General features: G+C 38.8%; 1 protein-coding gene across 7 annotated transcripts in view; it reads right to left on the bottom strand.

The window, feature by feature from the left end:
* Window positions 1–15,192, bottom strand: part of NDUFAF5 (NADH:ubiquinone oxidoreductase complex assembly factor 5) — a 32,885-nt gene that overhangs the window by 3,215 nt on the left and 14,478 nt on the right. For all 7 annotated transcript variants that reach the window (XR_004345832.1, XR_004345833.1, XR_004345835.1 and 4 more), the window contains one exon: window positions 11,452–11,512. Coding sequence is in view for 2 of the 7 variants with exons in the window: in XM_032605580.1 (XP_032461471.1) it covers window positions 11,452–11,512 (61 nt within the window). In the remaining 5 variants the exon portion in view is untranslated. The remainder of the gene's footprint in view (window positions 1–11,451; window positions 11,513–15,192) is intronic.

Genomic DNA, 15,192 nt, shown 5'->3' with positions numbered 1-15,192 from the left:
CTCATGCAAAACAAGAGAGGTTAACCATGCTAGCTAGTTTTACCTTCCTCATGAACATGCCTCACAAACGATGCTGGAGGGTGAGCTGCCTCACACATCAATCTGATTGTCCCTCCTCTGCACAATATTCTCCCAACAGACTGCAAGGCTGACCTGATAAAGTCTAGATAAGCCACTAATGGACTATCCTGCATCATTTCCCGTCATTTTCCCATTCTACATATTCAAGCAATACTGAATTACTGTATAGTTTCTCAATTAGGAAAGTGAAGGCTGAGCGTAACCTCTTGAGTCTCCATGATTCTATATAGGCCTTTTCCTTGGCCTGGAATGCAAGGCCCCAACCCCCCAAAGGTGCACCCACCCCTTCATTCTTCTAGCAAACTCATTTTAGCTTAGGTGCTGCTTCTTCTGCAAAAGCATCCTTGATTCCTTAAGCAGATTTAGGGATTTTTCTCTGTGTTTCTCCCTGCACTTATAAAAAGAATTATCTCACTTTACAGTTAAAAACATATGTCTGCGTATCTCTGTGTGTCTCTTTCTCTACTGGAGCATGAGTTCCCTAAGATCAGGAACTGTTATTTCCAACACTGGCTCAGTGGTTGGCACATGGTACATGCTCAATAAATGGTAAGTGGATGAATATAAAATCAACCAGTTAACATTTATATCAACTTTGTTAAATATCACTTTTACAAGTTATCTTTAGATAAATTCATCCTAATCCTCTTCAGAGTAAGAGACATTGAGACTCTGGGAGGGCTCATGCCAAGGAGTACTTTCCAGAACTTCTGCTGTCAGTGTCCTTATCCCTGCGGTGAGCCACAGCCACCCCCCACCTCTGCAGGAGACCCTCCAATACTAGCAGCCATGTGGCTGACAGGGTCTTGGTGCTACGGCCGGGTGTCAGGCCTGTGCCTCTGAGGTGGGAGAGACGAGTTCAGGACATTGGTCCACCAGAGACCTCCTGGCTCCACATAATATCAAATGGCAAAAGCTCTCCCAGAGATCTCAGTCTCAATGCTAAGACCCAGCTCCACTCAATGACCAGCAAGCTACAGGGTGGACACCCTATGCCAAACAACTAGCAAGACAGGAACACAACCTCACCCATCAGCAGAGAGGCTGCCTAAAATCATAAAAAGGTCACAGGCACCCCAAAACACACCACTGGACACAGTCCTGCCCACCAGAAAGACAAGATCCAGCCTCATCCACCAGAACACAGGCACCAGTCCCCTCCACCAGGAAGCCTACACAACCCACTGAACCAACCTCAGACACTTGGGGCAGACACAAAAACAATGGGAATTACGAACCTGCAGCCTGTGAAAAGTAGACCCCAAACACAGTAAGTTAAGCAAAATGAGAAGACAGAGAAATACACATCAGACGAAAGAGGAAGGTAAAAACCCATCAGACTAAACAAATGAAGAGGAAATAGGCAGTCTACCTGAAAAAGAATTCAAAGCAATGACAGTAAAGATGATTCAAAATCTTGGAAAAAGAATGGAAAAAATACAAGAAACGTTTAACAAGGAACTAGAAGAACTAAAGAGCAAGCAAACAATGATGAACAACACAATAAATGAAATTTAAAATTCTCTAGAAGGAATCAATAGCAGAATAACTGAGGCACAAGAACAGATAAGTGACCTGGAAGATAAAAAAATGGAAATAACTACTGCAGAGCAGAATAAAGCAAAAAGAATGAAAAGAATTGAGGACAGTCTCAGAGACCTCTGGGAAAACATTAAACACACCAACATTTGAATTATAGGGGTCCCAGAAGAAAAAGAGAAAAAGAAAGGGACTGAGAAAATATTTGAAGAGATTATAGTTGAAAACTTCCCTAATATGGGAAAGGAAATAGTCAATCAAGTCCAGGAAGCACAGAGAGTCCCATACAGGATAAATCCAGGAGAAGCATGCCAAGACACATAAGAATCAAACTATCAAAAATTAAATACAAAGCAAAAATATTAAAAGCAGCAAGGGAAAAGCAACAAATAACATAAAAGGGAATCCCCATAAGGTTAACAGCTGATCTTTCAGCAGAAACTCTGCAAGCCAGAAGGGAGTGGCAGGACATATTTAAAGTGATGAAAGGGAAAAACCTACAACGAAGATTACTCTACCCAGCAAGGATCTCATTCAGATTCAACAGAGAAATTAAAACCTTTGCAGACAAGCAAAAGCTAAGAGAATTCAGCACCACCAAACCAGCTTTACAACAAATGCTAAAGGAACTCCTCTAGGCAGGAAACACAAGAGAAGGAAAAGACCTACAATAACAAACCCAAAACAATTAAGAAAATGGTAATAGGAACATACATATCGATAATTACCTTAAGTGTAAATGGATTAAATGCTCCAACCAAAAGACATAGACGGGCTGAATGGATACAAAAACAAGACCTGTATATATGCTGTCTACAAGAGACCCACCTCAGAACTAGGGAAATATACAGATTGAAAGTGAGGGGATGGAAAAAGATATTCCATGCAAATGGAAATCAAAAGAAAGCTGGAGTAGCAGTTCTCATATCAGACAAAATAGATTTCAAAATAAAGACTACTACAACAGACAAAGAAGGACACTACATAATAATCAAGGGATCAATCCAAGAAGAAGATATAACAAGTGTAAGTATTTATGCACCCAACACAGGAGCACCTCAATAATTAAGGCCAATACTAACAGCAATAAAAGGGGAAACAGACAGTAACACAATCATAGTAGGGCACTTTAACACCCCACTTTCACCAATGGACAGATCATCCAAAATGAAAATAAATAAGGAAACACAAGCTTTAGCTGATACATTAAACAAGACGGACTTAATTGATATTAATAGGACATTCCATCCAAAAACAACAGAATACACTTTCTTCTCAAGTGCTCATGGAACATTCTCCAGGACAGATCATATCTTGGGTTACAAATCAAGCCTTGGTAAATTTAAGAAAATTGAAATCATATTAAGCAACTTTTCCAACCACAACGCTATGAGACTAGATATCAATTACAGGAAAAAATATGTTAAAAATACAGACACATGGAGGCTAAACAATACACAACTAAATAACCAAGAGATCACTGAAGAAATCAGAGGAAATCAAAAAATAGCTAGAAACAAATGACAATGAAAACACGATGACCCAAAACCTATCGGATGCAGCAAAAGCAGTTCTAAGTGGTAAGTTTATAGCTATACAAGCCTATCTTAAGAAACATCTCAAATAAACAACCTAACCTTACACCTAAAGCAATTAGAGAAAGAAGAACAAAAAAAACCCCAAAGTTAGCAGAAAGAAAGAAATCATATAGATCAGATCAGAAATAAATCATATAGATCAGATCAGAAATAAATGAAAAAGAAATGAAGGAAACGATAGCAAAGATCAATAAAAGTAAAAGCTGGTTCTTTGAGAAGATAAACAAAATTGATAAACCATTAGCCAAACATCAAGAAAAAAAGGGAGAAGACTCAAATCAATAGAATTAGAAATGAAAATGAAGTAACAACTGACTCTGCAGAAATACAAAGGATCATGAGAGATTACTACAAGCAACTATATGCCAATAACATGGACAACCTGGAAGAAATAGACAAATTCTTAGAAATGCACAACCTTCCCAGACTGAACCAGGAAGAAAAAAAAAATATGAACAGACTGCTCACAAGCACTGAAATTGAAACTGTGATTAAAAATCTTCCAACAAACAAGAGCCCAGGACCAGATGGCTTCACAGGCGAATTCTATCAAACATTTAGAGAAGAGCTAACACCTATCCTTCTCAAACTCTTCCAAAATATAGCAGAGGGAGGAACACTCCCAAACTCATTCTACGAGGCCACCATCACCCTGATACCAAAACCAGACACAGATGTCACAAAGAAAAAAACTACAGGCCAATATCACTGATGAACACAGATGCAAAAATCCTCAACAAAATACTAGCAAAAAGAATCCAACAGCACATTAAAAGGATCATACACTATGATCAAGTGGGGTTTATCCCAGGAATGCAAGGATTCTTCAATATACGCAAATCAATCAACGTGATACACCATATTAACAAATTGAAGAATAAAAACCATATGATCATCTCAATAGATGCAGAGAAAGCTTTTGACAAAATTCAATACCCATTTATGATAAAAACCCTCCAGAAAGTAGGCATAGAGGGAACTTTCCTCAACATAATAAAGGCCATATATGACAAACCCACAGCCAACATTTTTCTCAATGGTGAAAAACTGAAAGCATTTCCACTAAGATCAGTAACAAAACAAGGTTGCCCACTGTCACCACTCTTATTCAACATAGTTTTGGAAGTTTTAGCCACAGCAATCAGAGAAGAAAAAGAAATAAAAGGAACGCAAATTGGAAAAGAAGAAGTAAAGCTGTTACTCTCTGCAGATGACATGATACTCTACATAGAGAATCCCAAAGATGCTACCAGAAAACTACTAGAGCTAATCAATGAATTTGGCAAAGTAGAAAGATACAAAATTAATGCACAGAAATCTCTTACATTCCTATACATTGATGATGAAAAATCTGAAAGTGAAATTAAGAAAACACTCCCATTTACCATTTCAACAAAAAGAATGAAATATATAGGAATAAACCTACCTAAGGAGACAAAAGACCTGTATGCAGAAAATTATAAGACAGTGATGAAAGAAATTAAAGATGATACAAACAAATGTAGAGATATACCCTGTTCCTGGATTGGAAGAATCAACATTGTGAAAATGACTCTACTACCCAAAGCAATCTACAGAGGCAATGCAATCCCTATCAAAATACCAATGGCATTTCTCACAGAACGAGAACAAAAAATTTCACAATTTGTAAGGAAACACAAAAGACCACGAAGAGCCAAAGCAATCTTGAGAAAGAAAAATGCAGCTGGAGGAATCAGGCTCCTGGATTTCAGACTATACTACAAAGCTACAGTAATCAAGACAGTATGGTATTGGCACAAAAACAGAAATATAGATCAACGGTACAGGATAGAAAGCCCAGAGATAAACCCATGCATGTATGGTCACCTTATTTTTGATAAAGGAGGCAAGAATATACAATGGAGAAAAGACAGCCTGTTCAATAAGTGGTGCTGGGAAAACTGGACAGCTACATGTAAAAGTATGAAATTAGAACACTCCCTAATACCATACACAAAAATTAACTCAAAATGGATTAAGGACCTAAATGTAAGGCCAGACACTATCAGACTGTTAGAGGAAAACATAGGCAGAACACTCTATGACATAAATCACAGCAAGATCCTTTTTGACCCACCTCCTAGAGAAATGGCAATAAAAACAAAAATAAACAAATGGGACCTAATGGAACTTAAAAGGTTTTGCACAGCAAAGGAAACCATAAACAAGACGAAAAGACAGCCCTCAGAATGGGAGAAAATATTTGCAAATGAAGCAACTGACAAAGGATTAATCTCCAAAACATACAAGCAACTCATACAGCTCAATATCAAAAAAACAAACAACCCAATCCAAAAATGGGCAGAAGACCTAAATAGACATTTCTCCAAAGAAGATATACAGATTGCCAAAAACACATGAAAGAATGCTCAACATCACTAATCATTAGAGAAATGCAAATCAAAACTACAATGAGATATAATCTCACACCGGTCAGAATGGCCATCATCAAAAAATCTACAAACGATAAATGCTGGAGAGGGTGTGGAGAAAAGGGAAACCTTTTGTACTGTTGGTGGGAATGTAAATTGATACAGCCACTATGGAGAACAGTATGGAGGTTCCTTAAAAAACTAAAAATAGAACTACCATACGACCCAGCAATCCCACTACTGGGCATATACCCTGAGAAAACCGTAATTCAAAAAGAGTCATGTACCAAAATGTTCACTGCAGCTCTATGTACAATAGCCAGGACATGGAAGCAACCTAAGTGTCCATCAACAGATGAATGGATAAAGATGTGGCACATATATACAATGGAATATTACTCAGCCAAAAAAAGGGAACAAAACTGAGTTATTTGTAGTGAGGTGGATGGACCTAGAGACTGTCATACAGAGTGAAGTTACTCAGAAAGAGAAAAACAAATACCGTATGCTAACACATATATATGGAATCTAAAAAAAAAAAAGAAAAAAAGAAAATCGTCAGAAGAACCTAGGGGCCAGACGGGAATAAAGATGCAGACCTACTAGAGAATGGACTTGAGGATATGGGGAGGGGGAAGGGTAATCTGGGACAAAGTGAGAGAGAGGCATGGACATACATACTCTCCCAAATGTAAAATAGATAGCTAGTGGGAAGCAGCTGCATAGCACAGGGAGATCAGCTCAGTGCTTTGTGATCACCTAGAGGGATGGGAAAGGGAGGGTGGGAGGGAGATGCAAGAGGGAGGAGATATGGGGATATACGTATATGTATAGCTGATTCACTTTGTTATAAAGCAGAAACTAACACACCAGTGTAAAGCAACTATACTCAAAGTTGTTAAAAAAGAATAAGAGACATTAAAGACTAAAGCACATGGTTTGTGTAAAAGGCTTTACAGTAAAAATAAGAGAAGCACTGGCAAAGCCCCTTAAAGGTAAATATTAGACAACAGTTCCTTAAAACACATGAGCGATTAAAACCCTTAAGGGAAGGGGAGTTATCAACTGGAAAGGGGCATGAAGCAACCTTCTAGGGGCTGGAAATGTTCTAGTCTGTGGTTTATATAGTACTTAAAAATACAAGCAGCTGTACAGTTAAGATTAGTGCATTTCACTCAACATCTATGTTAATTTCAGTGGAAAAAAATGCACAGAGATCAAGTATGCAGTATAGGATTTAATCACTTAATTCCAGATTAAGTGTGACCATGGACAAGACACTCAACTTCTCAATGTTTCAATTTGCTCATCTGTAAAATCAGGATATTAGAAAACCTCACAGAATTGCACTTAGAACAGAATAAATTCTGTATTTTTAAATCAATGGGTGGTAACTTTTTCCAGCTGATAGGTCTAATTTCTAGTCTCTTTCTCTTTTCCTTCTTGAAATGAATCATGAACACAGCATTTATTACATAGCAGAACAAAACTAAATGCTGTATTTGAAAAATATTTTTGTCAGTAGAGTCTGAATGATAAATCATCAGCCTATCACCACCTCTCAAGCCTTCGGATGAAGGGTCTCTGTGATTACAGTAGGAGGAGCCAAGTGCACCTCAGGAGGGGCTGTGTGATTTATTATTGGTCCCCCGTCACCTTGGGCATGCATGTTAAGGCTGCCAATCCCTGATTAAACTAGAATGAGTGAAGAGTGACTTAAAATCTTTTGCACAGTGAAGGAAACCATAAACAAAACGAAAAGACAGCCCTCAGAATGGGAGAAAATATTTGGAAACGAAGCAGCTGACAACAGATTAATCTAAAAAATATATAAACAGTTCATGCAGCTCAATATCTGAAAAAACAAACGACACAATCAAAAAATGGGCCGAAGGGCTTCCCTGCTGGCGCAGTGGTTGAGAACCTGCCCGCCTGTGCAGGGGACACGTGTTCGAGCCCTCGTCCAGGAAGATCCCACATGCCACGGAGCAACTAAGTCTGGGCGCCACAACTACTGAGCCTGTGTTCCACAACTACTAAAGCCCATGCGCCTAAAGCCCGTGCTCCACAACAAGAGAAGCCACTGCAATGAGAAGCCCGTGCAATGCAACGAAGAGTAGCCCCCGCTCACCACAACTAGAGAAAGCCCACACACTGCAACAAAGACCCAATGCAACCAAAAATAAATAAACTAATTTTAAAATAAATGGGCAGAAGATCTAAATAGATATTTCCCCAAAGAAGACATACAGATGGTTAAATACTGTATGCTAACACATATATATGGAATCTAAAAAAAAAAAAAAAAAGGTCATGAAGAACCTAGGGGCAAGACAGGAATAAAGACGCAGACCTACTAGAAAATGGACTTGAGGACACGGGGAGGGGGAAGGGTAAGCTGGGACAAAGTGAGAGAGTGGTAGTGTATATATGGACATATATACACTACCAAATGTAAAATAGATAGCTAGTGGGAAGCAGTCACATAGCACAGGGAGATCAGCTCAGTGCTTTGTGACCAGCTAGAAGGGTGGGATAGGGAGGGTGGGAGGGAGGAAGACGCAAGAGGGAAGAGATATGGGGATATATGTATACGTATAACTGATTCACTTTGTTATAAAGCAGAAACTAACACACAATTGCAAAGCAATTATACTCCAATAAAAATGTTAAAAAAAAACCCAATGCAGCCAAAATAAATAAATATATTTATTTTTTAAAAAGGCACATGAAAATATGTTTAACATCACTAATTATTAGAGAAATGCAAACAAAAACTACAATGAGGTATCATCTCACACGGGTCAGAATGGCCATGATCAAAAAATCTACAAACAATAAATGCTGGAGAGGGTGTGGAGAAAAGGGAACACTACTACACTGTTGGTGGGAAATGTAAGTTGGTACAACCACTATGGAGAGCAGTATGGAGGTTCCTTAAAAAACTAAAAATAGAGCTACCATATGATCCAGCAATCCCACTCCTGGGCATGTATCTGGAGAAAACCATAATTCGAAAAGATACATGCACCCCAGTGTTCACTGCTGCACTATTTCCAATAGTCAGGACATGGAAGCAACCTAAATGTGCATCAACAGAGGAATGGATAAAGATGATGTGATATATATATATATATATATATATATATATATATATATATATATATACAATGGAATACTACTCAGTCATAAAAAAGAATGAAATAATGCCATTTGCAGCAACATGGATGGCCCTAGAGATTGTTATACTGAGTGAAGTAAGACAGAGAAAGACAAATATAATATAATATGGCTTATATGTGGAATCTAAAAAAAGGGTACAAATGAACTTATCTACAAAACAGAAATAGAGTTACAGATGTAGAAAACAAACTTACGGTTACCATGGGGTAAGGGTGGGGGAAGGATAAATTGGGAGATTGTGGTTGACATATACACACTACAATATATAAAATAATAAGGACCTACTGTATACCACAGGGAACTCTACTCAATACTCTGTAATGGCCTATTTGTGAAAAGAATCTAAAAAAAGAGTGGATATATGTATATGTATAACTGATTCATTTTGCTGTATACCTGAAACTAACACAACATTGTAAACCAACTATACTCCAATTTAAAAAAAAAGTGTGACTACAAGAGTAAGTTTTTGACTACACATCTTTCCCCTTATAAAGTTGACAGAAGCGCCGTACTCAGAGGAGGCTGAATGATAGGTAAATGGACTTTGTTACAAATGGGCAGCTACAAGAAGCAGGAGAGTCAGGCAAGAGAGTGTCAGAACAGGGGTCAAGAAGGCAAGAGTTTAGCACCCAGTTCTACCACTAATAGGCAAGTGTTCTCTTTGGGCATAATATTTCTGACTTGTAGGACAGGGGTAAAGTAGTTACCAGAGGGTTATTACAGAAGCAAGTGCAACAGTGCTTATGAAAAACTATTAAATCTGTAAACAAACATGAGGTATGTATTTTTATAATTCATTTGCTTTAAATCATCTTACGATTTTTCAGGATCCAGATTAAGACTCCCCCAGGTAAGCAGAGTTTGGGTTTCAGAGAACACACTTCTGATGCCTTCAGCTTCCCCCATTCATCAAAACTGTCTATGCCATTTGTGTGATAAAAAATCAGACCTCATAAATTCTCACTGACGTAAGTTGAGGCTCTCCTTTGAGCAAACCAATTCTCCAGCCTCCCCCTCAGTCGGCAGCCTCGCCTCTTTCGGGGTTGGGAGGTTGGGTTTGTGTCCTTGCTGCTCCTCAAAGCTTCTCCCAGGCCATGACCTCTCTACTGCTTCCAACACCACCTATTCACAAATGACTCACAATGTTTACCTGGGCCAGTAGCCTCCTCTGAGCTACACAGCCACACACTCAACTGCCTACCTGACATCTTGTTTCAGCTATTTCAAAAGCGTTTCCAATCCAACATGCCCAAGTGTGAACTCAAGAGCTGTCCCTGACCATACTTGGTTATCTTCTACTGTTTCTCTATCAATGAAGGGCACCATCTATCTGGCTAGGAGAGCCAGAAACTCAGTGCTATGTTTGAAATGTCTCTCTCCTTCATCGGCCCATATGTAATCCATCAGCAAGAACTGTCACAATTATCTCGTAAACATCTCCAGAATCCATTCACTTCTCTCCATCTCCACTGCCACCACCTTAGTCCAAACCACCACCATTTCTTAGTAAGCTTTCCAGCTGTTAAGTCTCCTACTAGTTTATCTGCCAATCCATTAAAAAAAAAAAAAAAACAAATCTGACATCACGACCCCTCCCCCCATTAAAATACCTCAAGGGGCCTTTTAAGATAAAGACAAACAATCTTAACAAAGGTTACAAGGCTCCCATTTACCTACCAATTTAATCAGTCAACTTTTCTTTTTATTCCCTGTATTCTGGCCAAAATGCCCTTCTTTCAGTTCTTGCCACATTCTTTCTTGCAACAGGGCCTTTGCACATGCTGTTCTCCGTGGCTGGGACTCAATTCCTCCCTGCTTTGCCTAGTGACCCGTTTCATTTTTTAGGGCACAACCATCACTTCCTCAGACAGGACTTTGTTGACTCTCCCACACCAGGACCTATCCCACCTAACCCCCTGGCAACCCCCAATCCTACACTAACCCAACTACCTGCTTTCTTTCTACCTGTGCCTGGATCTGAGCTGCCAAGTGTTGCTGGAGAAAGTCACTGAGGTGTTCTACCACCCTCATATGCTCCTTCAAGAAAGTCCTGCCAGGACAGGAATAAAGACGCAGACGTAGAGTGGGCTTGAGGACACAGGAAGGGGGAGGGGTGGGCTGGGACGAGATGAGAGAGTGTCATGGACATATATATACACTACCAATTGTAGAATGGATGGCTGGTGGGAAGCAGCTGCATAGCACAGGGAGATGAGCTCGGTGCTTTGTGACCACCTAGAGGGATGGGAAAGGGAGGGTGGGAGGGAGACGCAAGAGGGAGGAGATATGGGGATATATGTATATGTATAGCTGATTCACTTTGTTATACAGCAGAAACTAACACAACACTGTAAAGCAATTATACTCCAATAAAGATGTTAAAAAAAAAAAAGAAAGCCCTGCCAGCCTTTCACAGGCAGTCACAGCTCTAAGTTCCTCTACTTCACAGCACTCACCACAATTCTAGTTTAACGTTTATCTTTGTGGCAGCTGCCTCATGTCAGCCTCACCCATTTTACAGTATAAACTCCATGAAGACAGTCCGCTTTCTCCTCACCCAGTGTATCTCTAGTGCTTGCCCCCAGTGCTTGCCATAGCCAGCCCTCAAAATACGACTCTCATATGGCGTCTAAAAATTCTTTAAAGTGTCTTACCTTGTAAATCTTCCATCAATTCAAACATTCCAGGATAGTTAACTTGAATTTCATCAGTGTCCTATTCAAAAAGAAAGACAAATCCTTTGGCATTCATTACCAAAAATCCAGATTAGAAAAGAGGTTGTAGAGATTGCCCAGACCAATCTCTCATGGTAAGCAGGAATCTTCTTTACAGTATTCTTCACAGACGTCATCTGGCTTACACTTGATTTACAAAGATTTCAAATTGCAGAATAAATGCTTGCCATTCTAACAGTAATCTTTCTATAACTCCATCAGCTGGTTCTAATTCTCTCTTTGGGATTAACACAGAATAAAGTCTATTCTGTACTCTGCAAACAATCACCCTTTTCTTCAAGTCTTTGAAAACTCTTCCAGGACACTGTAATTTTTTTAGGGGGAGGGGTTAGGCTTCTAGACAAAATTTATAGATCCTTACATGTGCTGACTTCATTTTTCTCTACATAGTCAATATCAATCTCACTCTCTCTCAAAATGTGACACGCAGAATAAAGCCAAAAAGGGTCATCTCCCAAGATGCTTTCATTCTACTCCCAGTGATGCAGCAATACTACACAGACTAGTTTAGGAAAGGGCACATGGCTGGCACATACAGTTTATTTCTCAAGTGAACTGCTGAGCAATGATACCCCACTCTTTTTGAAGTTTGATACAGGAGTTCACTGTTGGTACAGTGGCAGAGACCACTGATGCTCCCCAAACATCCAGGTACTCCTTGACACTTCACAACCCCAGACATTTCTCCTGGCAAAAGAAAAGTGAGGTGGAGGCAAGGTAATAAAGAGCTAGTGAGCCTTTTCCAGGCCGTCTCTGCTGCAGTGACCTTAAAGGATACAAGGCCGAGATGGCACAACTACAGGATGGAGAGGAGCTGTCCAACCAGCATGGCTGTGATGTGAAAAACTCCTGTGTTAACCACTCAGATGTAGGAGTTTGCCTACACTGGAAACTAGTGCTGAATATAGGACACTTTTTTTTCAAGTTTGCTATCAAAATGCTGCACTTATCTCAAACTTCATCCTATTGGCACTAACCACTTTTGAAGTATCTAGATCTTTTTGTATTCTGTAGCTTTATCTAATATGTTAACTATACCTCCCAATTTTGGACTTTAATGTTGCACAGAATCAAATACAAAACCCTAAGGAACACTTAACAAAAACATCCATTCTAATTCCTAACGAAATGCAAAACAAAATGACCAAGTACTATTTTAACATTAGAGATACAAAACAAAAGTATAAGCGGCGGATTAACATACACTGTTGATAAGGCATGTCAATTAATGCTACCTTATGGACAGTAATTTTACTGTCAAAATTTGAAATGCATATTCTTTGACTAGGCAATACCATTGCTAGAAATTGATCTGACCGATTATGTAAAAGAAAATTCACTGCAGCATTTTTTGAAAGAGTATAAAGAAAACAAACAACAAACCGGAAACAATTTAAATGTCCATTTACAGACAGCAGGTTAAATAAAGTATATCTATTCAATGAAATACTATATAGCTGTCAAAAAAGAATGTGGTAGATGTATGTTTGTAGGGGAGGATCTCCAAGATATGTTATTGTCTGGGGGGAAAAAAAGAGTACATATAGAAAAAAGCAAAAGAGTATATATTGTTGCATATGTACATTTAAGTGACATAACTGTACTCCAGTCTGTGAGGAAAAAGTGTTCTGAAAGGATATATAAGACAGTTAACCAAAGTCATCCTTGTGGAAAGGAATGGGGTGTCAGAAGGCAGGAGGAGACTTCTGTTCATTTTAGACCCACTCTCTTACTCTCTCTATACATGGTTTGTTTGTGTTTTTTTTCATTTTTTTAAAAAACATATGCATGGATCAGGTTGTATGTGCACTTTTTAGTAAGATCATCTCTGGATAGTCCCTTCTATATATTTTTCTACGTGGGGAAATTATTTTTAAAAAGAGATTCTAAGATTAAAAATAAAATTCCTTCCAGCTAATGCCTAACCATTAAACAATATCCTTTGAAAACAATTCAACGAAAGCAACTAAAAGCACCATCTCCTTCTCAATCAAGAGTACCACAATAGCCTTGTCAAAGGTCTTATTCAAATTAAGATGGGGGACCATATTTGCAGTTTTCTTCTAATATACTAGCCTGGAAACTATTCTAAAAGGAAATGAGCTTCATTAAGAATGCCAACTAACTCTAAAAATAATTCACTAAGAGGGTCATATAAATGTAAATATAATTACATGATATTAATTTAACTTGATTTCACTTTAAAAATAAAAATCCATTGCAGTATAAAAGTAACATATCTAATGTATGAAACATAAACCTGTATAATTGATTATATAAAAGCTTTCTTGCATGGGAGTTTTAGAAAATGAATTAGGATGCAATGTTAATACAGCACATTAGAGACAATGTATATGTCTCAAGGAACAAATTTTATAGATTTTATATATTAAATTAGCAACTAATTTTCTAAACTATAGAGAAGATTATACAGCAATATTTTTGCATTATATTAATGTTTGATTCATTCTGCTCAATTTTGGAGAAGTATATGGAAGGTATTCTGAATTATTTGAATTCCCAATTAACAGAAATGTAGGCTTTGAAATGTTATAATGTCAGGTTAAACATTTTTAGTAGAAATCTTTCTAGAACACACAACTCACTTTACAACCATAGAAAACTGCAAGTGGTTAACATAATTTAACTTTCTTTCGATGACTCAGTAGAAGTCTCATCTTTTTCCTAATGGGCAATGACTTTTGAGTCCCTTAATACTGCTGACTAACCTGTTTGACTGGGCACGAGTTCTCCAACATCACTCCATGAGGGTTGTCGTCAGTTCCCAGTCTCTGTCTCTTCCCTTCCCTGGAAGGGAAACCCCTTCCCAACATCAGAGGCCCTGCTGGTCTACGCTCCTTGCTTTCTATCAAAGCACGGAAGGATATGACAAGCCATTTTCAGTAGGTTGATTTTATGAAACACACTCACACTACATCTGCTTAAAAAGTTTCTTTAAGTTTATAGTCTCTAATTATGCAATGAGAAGTTTTCTTCATTAAAAAAATTCCTATTTCTTCTAATCAGGTTTAGAGATGTTTTTAGGCCTGAGGGGTTTGGAAAATCATGGCAAGTCCATTCTCTGGAAGGCAGTAATGACATCTTTTACAATGACTTTGTTGCTGAAGGAGGTTTGAAGGGGGAATCCCTGTTCGGATGCGTCCCTGCGGGAAGCCTTGGCCTGGAAAGTGTTAGGAGTAGAGGGAGGAGGAGAGAGGAAGGCAGGAACTAGGACTTATTGAGCATTTATTGTGAAGGTCCAGGTACTTTACACCCTTTAAATTATTTAATCCTAATGGCCACCTGTGGTGAGTAACATTTGCATTTTTTTAAAAAAATGAATGTTCAGAGAGGTGAAGTAAACCCCCCAAATTCCCCTAGCTAGTAAAGGGGCAAGGTAAGGATCCAAATTATACTGTCAGACACCAGCACCCTGCACCATCACTGCACCATGGTGACTCCTTGTTTCTTCATCGCTGATGGTCTTGGGTCCTCTTCCCAGATCTCTCCAGTCCTGATGGTGTACAGCCCTCTGTCCTCCCTTCTCTACCTGGATCTAACCCAAGGCCTCGTGAATGCACGCTCTCTCATTTCTGCCTCACACGGCACCACTTCACTTGAGGGCTGGTGGTAGAGGCAACGCTGTGAATGCTCCCATAT

This window comes from Phocoena sinus, chromosome 15, assembly GCF_008692025.1.
Source record: "Phocoena sinus isolate mPhoSin1 chromosome 15, mPhoSin1.pri, whole genome shotgun sequence".
Taxonomy (NCBI): domain Eukaryota; kingdom Metazoa; phylum Chordata; class Mammalia; order Artiodactyla; family Phocoenidae; genus Phocoena; species Phocoena sinus.
This window is presented reverse-complemented; position numbering and strand designations above follow the sequence as displayed.